Here is a 9,143-nt window from a genome sequence, read left to right as displayed (position 1 = left end):
AGAGAGAGAGAGAGAGAATGCAGTGAGTGACATCGGGTCTTTTAATTATTAATTAGGGTTTGAGGGATAGAATCTGTCACAAACTGAATTGACCCATGTGCTATTCTGTGTTGCATTTCAGTGTTTAGAGCAGTTTCCCTGTGATCTGATTGCTATGCTATGCTATGCTATGGTCATAGAAAGACAGTCGAAGAAAAGAGGCAGTGGGGAGAACTGGAGGGAGATGGAGCATGGAGGAGCCCCTTTACCTGATGCTGTTGCCAGGGGGCTGCCTGCTGAGGCACGGGAGCTACGGGAGGATGGAGCACTAATGGAAGAGGAGGTGGAGGGGGGGTTTATGGAGGAGGGGCTACTGACAGTGGTGGCAGGGCTGGTGATGGGGGGGCACTCTGCACATGCTGCTGCCGGCTGCCGCTGAGGGCCCACACCAGGCCCTTGGGAGCGGGAGGAGGGGCAGGCACCCACCTGAGAGGCCGTCAGGGCTGGGACCAGGTCCATGGCGGGTTTGGGCGGTAGCTGGGGCGTGGCTGGTTTTACCCCAGCCCCAGTGGGGCGGTTGCTGTCCCCCACCACCTTGATGGGTGGATGAGGAGGAGAGGGGGTCTGGGAAAGCCCAGGCTTTTTGGGAGGGATAGGGGGAGGGTTTCCCCTGTCGATCCTGGCCACCGTGGGCGACTTGAGGCCAATGGGATGGCTCAGGCGGCCGGGAAAAGGGCCTCCCTCTGAGGCAGAATGGGGTAGGCCTGGACGCAGGGGTCCGGCACCTCCTGCAGGAGGGCTGGTGAAGCGTGACAAGACCTGTGTGACGGTGTGGCGTGCTTGCTGCTTGGCGGCAAAGTTGTCCCGATTGGTGGGGGAGAGGTCACGGGCCGGAGGACTCTGGGACGCCGTGCCATTTTGGTCCTGTTCCTGGAACTTGTAGCGGGCCGCCTGGACACGGGGACTGACTCCGCTGGGTAAGCCGTGAGGGGCTTGGCCCTCTGAGCCATTCTCTGTCTGTGCCAGTCCTCCTGAGCTGCTGTGGACGATTCCACGGCCAGTCGTCTTTGGCAGACTCAGGCCCACATAGTTGGCAGGCGTTGGTTTGACGGGTATAGTGAGGGGAGTCTTCTTGGGACCCTCCACCTCAGTGGGGGGCAGGTCCGTTTGGCAAGACACTGTTCGAGAGCTGATGGGCTCTGTGGCTACAGAAACAGACGTCAGAGCTTTAGGTTCAGGTGGTAGTCTGGTGGCAGCAGCAGGTTCTGCCCCAGCAGCAGCAGGCTGGGCGACAGCAGCGCCATCCTTACCATCGCTTCGTTCAGTCCTGAGCTGCTCCACCTGCTGTCGCAGACTCTGGCTCTCTGCCTCCTCGCGGCCCAGCCTGGCACGCAGCTGTTCCCGCTCTGTGTCAAACTCCGACAGCTGCTTTTCCATCTTGGCCTCCATCTGTTGGCTACGCTGCCGCTCTGTGCTCAGTTCCTCCTGCATCCGGCCAGAGGTGCGACTCTCCTCGTCCAGGCGAGCCTGGAGCTCGTCGAAGCGCTGCGACTCCTCTACCACCCGTGTGGCAAGCTGCTTGCACTCGCGCACCAACATCATGACAATATGCTTGTTCTTCTCGCGCTCGTCCTTCAGCTGCGCCGTCAGCTTGCGGTGCTCCTGCTCCAGACTCTGGAGCTGTAGCTTCTCCATCTCCAGCTGGAAGAAAAAACACACACAAAGTCAGGGGACAGTAGCATAGATCAACGCGATATCTGACAAATAGACACAAAAATGAGTACAGAGAATCGTAACATTTGTTAGTTGTTGAGTTTGAGTTGGGCTTTAGTTGGGCTTGGTAGATCTACACAACACAAAGCCTTTATCTAGTGCTGAAATGATTAGTCAATTAATCTCTTATACAATAGAGAAAGATAATTGTCAACAATTTTCAGAATCAATTCATTGTTTCACTCATTTACAAGAATACCAAACATTTGCTGGTTCAAGCTTCTTAGATGTGATGACTTGCAGATTTTTTTTGTTTTGCAAACTGATCACTTATCACTATCTTCTGATATTTTATTTTAATTATTTTATTTTATTTATTTTCATTTACTGTGTTCAGCATTACATGGGAACAGATACAAGAGTGCACAAATGAAGTGTCTTGTTACAGCATTACCACCTGACGATGATAGATATGTGAGACACTGACATAAGCCACGGACATCTTTTCCTCCCTTTTAACACAGATCATCTGCAATCAATCAAACCACCACCCATACATACTGTACAAGCTCCATGAACTTCACGTGTGTGAAACATCCAGTATCTTCCACAGACACATTTCACACACACATCAGTTGCAACCATCATATCTCAACAGCAATTAATTTATAAGATACTGGATTTTGGCACACTGGGAGCCACATGTATGCCGGAAATATCATCAATCAACTTAATAACTCTCAATTAAGTCTATAAATAAGTATTAGATAGAAAACTGCGTGCATTCTGGGTAATGCAGCCATCCAAATCTGAATATGGAGTCATTGATTAGTCACAAAGCTAAAATGAACCTGAATAATTTTCTCAAGAAGAGCAAACCAGATTAATCAAATGAGCTAGACAAAATAGCTCAATTTAAATAGACAGGCAAGATAGATGGTTAAACGGATAGTTACACAGACACTTTATTAATCCACGTGGTGGCTTGGGGAAAGACTAATTTATCTATACAGAGACTGAATTTCGATGACATGTCAAAGCTCTGGCCTCTATATCTGGAGTGTCACTGCTATTGTTAGCTCAGAGCTGGCTTCACAGAGGGTAACAAGGCTTAACCGGGGCTCTCCACCCAATTGCCAAGACCCCATCGCTCTAACAAGCCTCAAACAAAAGAGTCAACACCCCGCCACCCCAGTCCCAAACGAGACCCCCCTCGCTTCCCTCCTCCACCCCCCTACCCTCCTCCCCTACTCCAACACCATCAGGGAGTGCATATAACCACCAGCTGATGCTGAGGAGGAGCGAGGGGTTAAAAAGCAATGGGGAGCAACAAGGGAACGCTAGTCGTTACTCAAAGGGAGGTGCTACAACTAGCTGCTAATTGGGTGAGGATTATGTCTCTTGTAAGTCAGTCTAATGCCTCGGAAAGACAAATGTATGGATGCTGGAGGTAGTGACACACTGGGCAGCTGGAGTGAAAGCAGGCCGGATTAAGACGAGTTTAAAATCTGTATGGCAATTAGGTATAGCAAACGCCACTGCTGATAGACTATGACCCACATGCACTGCTGGAAAAGCTTTCAATCTCTAAACAGTAAAGAGGTAAATATGCTTGAACAGAAGTGCCTACAGCTTCCCCTCCCTCCTTCCCCCACGACTTCACAATTTTGGAATTGGGGTGGCAGGGTCCGATAATCTGTAACTTTCCAAAAACGACAATCTGGCATTCACACCCACTTCACAAAGTCTATATTCACACTGCAAGCATAAGTAGCACAACATTTTTTTTTTTTTTGCTCACATGTGCTTGACAGTGTGAAAGGCACAAATCACATGAAATCTGATCTTTTCCATTCTGATCTGGGCCACTTTCATATGTGGTCCAAATAAGATACAGGTCAGATTTTTTTGTAAAGTGACCTCAGGCATCTGATCTAAGCCACATTCAAAAACAGCCAATAAAAAGGTTGTTCTGAGCAATAAATCAGAACTAAATGCTAATGCTTGCAGTGTGAAAGTAGCCATAGTAATTGCATCAGGCTTGTGAAGGAGAGAAAGTTCAAACTTTGGCTTTCTGTGACTTTGCATGTGCAACAATATGAATGCTTTTCAGGAGAGAAGTGTATACCCATATTATTGCCTGGCCCCCCTCTATGATGAGTGTTGCCATTTGGCCTTTTGCCTTCTGACGTGGTCGGATGACACGTCTCACAAACTAGTTCTTTTTAAGCATAACCTAAGTATGAGTTAGGTAACCACAAAAATAATTTTTAATTCTCAGGAAAGTGCATGAAGACTCTTTTTTAGCATCTGCTTCACATTCGTAAAAGTTCCACACATCCACACCGGGAGCTGCCAAGTATAACAAGTTGTCTAGAAAGAGTAGGAGCTAGAGAACTTCCTCTAAGGAGTAATTTCAGACAGACAGAGGGACGTTTCTCTTCTTTTGTATCCAGGACAGGATTCTGAAATAGCAAACTTTCCAGCTTTAGACTTAATTCAAGGCTCTCCATGAAGCCATGTCGAGACTGACACCAGCACATAACCATCTATCCATTATTTTCTTCTCGGCAAAATTTTACGACTCTGTAGAGTTTTCACAGCTGATGTAATTTCTACTCCATCTTGACACTTGCACAACGCTGCAAGCTACAAGTTATTTTACCTGGTCTTCTGTGCTGGCTGTTGAACTCCACTGTAGTAAAATCTGAGTCAGGATGAGCCCTTTTTCCTGGATGATCGGATAATTTATCTTTTGCAGGAACCCCTATGTGGCAGCACGCCCCTGGAGCCAACACCATGGTCTCATTAAAGTTAACAAGACAACAATGTTTTTTGATTCAGTGTTGTTGTTCTGAATGCACAGCTAGAATCCTACTTGATAAGACTTTTCCTCTGCAAATTTCCTCTGAGACTATTTTCTTTGTTATTATATGATATAATACGGCATAATGAAGTGGTTAACCTTCGTTACGGAGTATGCAATGATAACCACAGCAGAGTAAAATCTGTGCTGATACTTGTCATCCATATGCATAAGCTCATTCCGCCATCATCTACTGAGTGAAATAATAATGACATTAAACTGGAACTGGTTTTTGTCAGGCAGCACCTCAGGTAGCACCAGTGCTCCTTGGACCGCACTACTTACTGAAATATTTAAATAAAGCTTACAAGTTGAATCCTTCCTCGGAGGTCTATTCTTATACCTGCAAAGTTGCAGCACAGAGGTATCAGCTAGCAGTTCGGCAGAATAAACAGATACAGGGTTTCTTTGTCACTGTTGGGGTAGAGGGGGGTGGGGGGCTTCCTCCAACTTCATGACTGATTCATGGAGGGGGTAGGGGTGTCTTCATTATGCCCTTAAACCGATTCAGAGTGTGTTACGTATAACTGCCCGCCTTCAGCTTGCCTAAGACCTCATGGATAATTCAACAACTTACTCACAAGAGAACGGCAGAGGGTGGAAACGGAGGAAGTGGATAAAGATAGCACGGACAAACCTGGTGAAATTCACTCTACCCAGCAACCAGAAGATCCCTCCGAGTACGCCGAGCCTGTGTCTTACAGCAGTGCTGGTTTGTTGTTGTGTCATTCAGAACCATTTATCCCTGCCTGTTGGGTTCGTACCCTGTTGTTGACAATTTAGGTACAACTGTGTAATCAGCGGTGGCACGGTGATTTATTCTGCGCTTGAGAGGGTAAACCGTTATTTTGTGGTCGGCGCCTCTACATTTACACACATTTTCAGGGTCAAATGAGGCAAAAACCTCTCAAGGACGACGCTGTCTTGCATAGCTGTTTTTCTGATGATATTGAGAGTGCTTATAGAGGAGGAGTGGATCTTAGACGGCAGGGTTTCAGGTGACATCTGGGCCCTTTTTCAACCAAACATCTGTGATGAGAGCCCTGAATAACCATGACGACATAAAGGCAGTAAAACCAAGGTAACAAAAGCATTTCGATATGCGTACCCAGCACTAGTGAAAGAATACCATGATAAGTGGTCACAATCAGGCCAGAACTCCCTGAAATAAAAACTTAAATAGTGTACATTCATAACACAAATACACTCCAAACAGCTTTTCCTGTGAAAACAGCGACTTCCTACCTCTCCCTTCCTTCTCCCATTCCTCCTCCTCATATGTGTAAGTGTGTTTGTGTTGTTAAAGGTTCCATTTGGCTCAAAACTATATCATCTATGTTATTATTACAGAGTTCAGGGACAGGGCACACACACACACACTGTATTTTCTTTTCTATTACTCACCCACATTCACTCTGCCAGTCTATCATCCAAACCCTTTCACACATCCATATTCCTCAACACAGAGAGCAAAGAGAGAGAGAAAATGGGACAGGGCCACAGCAGACATCTGGCTGCCCAGTTAATCACAGCCACATAATCCTAAAGAGACCTGGAACAAACACACACACACACGCACACACAGACACACGCACACACAGACACACGCACACACACAGACACACACACACACACAAAGACACACACACACCCACACTGTTCCGTTATTCCAATCTTTCAAATTCAAATAATGCTCATTCATACACAAAAAACATTAATACACACAGACAAGCAAATCATTCTCTCTCAGCTGCATTGTCCTCTGGAGGATTTGAGCCACAGAGATTTGATTCATGTGTAAATAAACACAATCTGTGGTCAAACAGGAGAAATCCCTCTTCCACATCTGCTGATGTAAACACTGACGCGTCTCAATTTTTTATTTACCTTTACTTAATGTGACTATTGACTCACAGCAATTAAACTGAATTTTTGTATAAACACAAGGTTTTAAATGGTGCTTTTTGTAATACATAATAGATTTTTAGCCAAGCTATAGTAACTGCAGCTCTAAAGAATAGAGAGTGAACAATCTGTTGAAGCTAGTAGACGTTCATGGTCCAGAGGGGATGAATCTGAATTAGTTTCCTATAGTCTCACCAGTGTTAAATATTCAACTTCATTTAACATAATACCTAAAGAACTTACAATTTAAAGATTAATGCTACAAGCTAACTAGCTAAGCAGTATGAGATTAATGTTGACAGGCAAATTACGTATGAAAGAAGTATTGTGAAAGAACAACTGGATCTTTATGGGCTTTAAGAAATAAATGTCCTACGTTTATGTTCACCCTGCGCCCCCTATCTGTTTCCCCCCACTACACTGTGTTTTGTTTTTAAATGCTATGTACATTTACAAATAAACATAACAAAATCAAACTTTTTAAAAAACGTTAATGTCATAACCTATTTGCTGTATAAAACCATCCAACCATGCACACCACACTGTTTTTCTGTTGCACTTTTTATTTTTTATTTCTTCTACAATGATAATGAAAGTGGTCAGTGGTCTGCACTCCATTCATAAATGTCTGTTCATGCATTTTGGAAGTAATATGGATGAGAATGATGGGCAGCAACTGGCTCAGAAGCAAACAATTACAGTTATGAAACACCTCATACTACGGGTTTTCTTTCTCTGATGCTCAACCCCAACTGGCCCAGACTGTAACAGACTTCGAATCAGTCACGATGCCCTAACATAACCATTATTGGCCCAACATTTGTAATGTGTGCCCCTCGCTCGAGTATATTTGTTAATCACAAACACTGTAATGGAGTTTCCACTGAAGGGTAAAAACTAATAACAGTATTATGGAATTTAAATGTTTCACACAGTGCCAATCCCTCGACTAATGAAAATTTTGTCAAAACTAAATTTCAATGTGTGAATTTTGTTCACAAAACCAACAAACACCCACCAATAGGTGCCCTGGTGTCTTACCCTTTTCTGGCGGCTCTCTGCGGCAGCCAGCTGGGCTGACATGCGCTCCTGCATCTTCCTGCAGTGGGCCATGACAGCCTCCAGGACAGAGATGGGGCTGGAGCCGAGTGGCCGCCGCTCCTTGTCTCCTCCGGGGACTCCACATTCAAAGTCCCTCTGAAGTGCCAGGAAGGGGTCGGTCAGGCTGTAGTGACCGTATCGCTCTTGGAGAAACACCTCCTTCCTCTGAGCCTAGAGAATAAAGAAAAAGGGAGCAAATATTATTTAATTGAACGTTTCTGTGTGATATGTTGCAATATACTGTGGTCATCCACCCACCACTAAATAAGTGGATTTTATAAACATCACTTTCACTAAAATCCCTACAAAAATGGGGTTTAAGGAGCCAAAAGGTTTGGGAACCACTGAACTAGACACAAGGTACATTTATACACAAATCCATGTGGGATATCAATCCTTACAAATTAGTCAAGATACATTTCAGTTTCTGCACAGTCTCAAGTCTGTCCCCAGATTCAGCTCAAGATCTCTGCAGGCTGTCAATCAAAGAAAAGTTTGTGCATCTGCTGACATCAAACCACAGATAATGAGAGAGCAACGCATATTTATGGTTATAATAAGGCTTTAATGGTGCTACTACTCTATGATAAGTCCAAGCAGCAACAGCACACAGCCCCTGCCGCGCCCTTATCCCCAGGCCGGTCCATCAGACCGTGCTGCAGACCCTGAACCCCCAAACACTCGCCACACTGACCACTGTGAGCCCGCCTGCCTGACTCCACAACCACTCAGCACTGCAGCAGGCGCAGCTATTCTCAGGTTACACAGACAGATGGAGATGGAGTCCTCTGAGCTGGTCAGAGGTAGTATGATCACATGTTGAACTGGGTTTCACAGCCAGACCAGGTATCACAGAGCTCATATAGGCCCCAACTGTCAACTGAGAATCTGCAAAAAAAAGATGGTGGATAATTTAACTCAATGAGCCTCAGTTGACAGCAAACTTCCACCATGGCTGAGGAATTCTTCAGCTGCACAGCTGCAGCCCCTAATGTTTATCATTCATCTTCTCGCTCTGACTTCCAAGAGAATGTAAATAGAATGATGTTCAGCAGATAAATCGGAAGCCCAAAATGGTAAACTTTCCAAGCTGCAGTGTACCGGTTACAGCTAGAAAACAAAAACAAAGAAAATAGCCATAATACTCAACAACATTTGGCAGAGAGACCAAATTAAGTAAAGCTGCACTGAATTTTTTTGTGGAAAATAAATCTAAATGTTTGTAACTCAACACCAACTTGCTTGAATTCATATGCCTTTGGAAATAAGTGTTGGTTGCCTTTTCCTCCTGTTCCTCAGATGATTGCTGATGCTGACATTTGGGTGAAAGTTTACATCATTCCCATGTGTCGACACGCAGCAGGTGTGACACCACCAAAATAAAAACATGACAAAGATAGACAGACAATTGTAGACAAGAACAGATCCACTGTGTGGGTTGAATGAGCAAGTTTGACCCTTAAAAACACCAGATCTACTCTCTTGTTTCTTCTTAAAGCTGCAGTAGCTAACTTTTATGAAAATAATTTGCTGAAACTTTCACTATATAGTGACAGTGGTAAGTGAGACAGATAATCTG

At 44.9% G+C, this 9,143-nt stretch overlaps 1 protein-coding gene across 1 annotated transcript in view; it reads right to left on the bottom strand.

The window, feature by feature from the left end:
- The window catches only part of cttnbp2 (cortactin binding protein 2), an 83,965-nt gene that overhangs the window by 36,905 nt on the left and 37,917 nt on the right, over nt 1-9,143 (bottom strand). The window contains exons 3-4 of the mRNA XM_035665636.1: nt 7,505-7,735; nt 249-1,680 (exon numbers count right to left, since the gene is read on the bottom strand). Of these exons, the coding sequence (XP_035521529.1) occupies nt 249-1,680; nt 7,505-7,735 (1,663 nt within the window). The remainder of the gene's footprint in view (nt 1-248; nt 1,681-7,504; nt 7,736-9,143) is intronic.

This window comes from Morone saxatilis, unplaced genomic scaffold (assembly GCF_004916995.1).
Source record: "Morone saxatilis isolate NCDOM2014 unplaced genomic scaffold, NCSU_SB_2.0 Contig2, whole genome shotgun sequence".
Taxonomy (NCBI): domain Eukaryota; kingdom Metazoa; phylum Chordata; class Actinopteri; family Moronidae; genus Morone; species Morone saxatilis.
The sequence above is the reverse complement of the archived record's forward strand: the minus strand, read 5'-3'. Positions and strand labels throughout refer to the sequence as shown.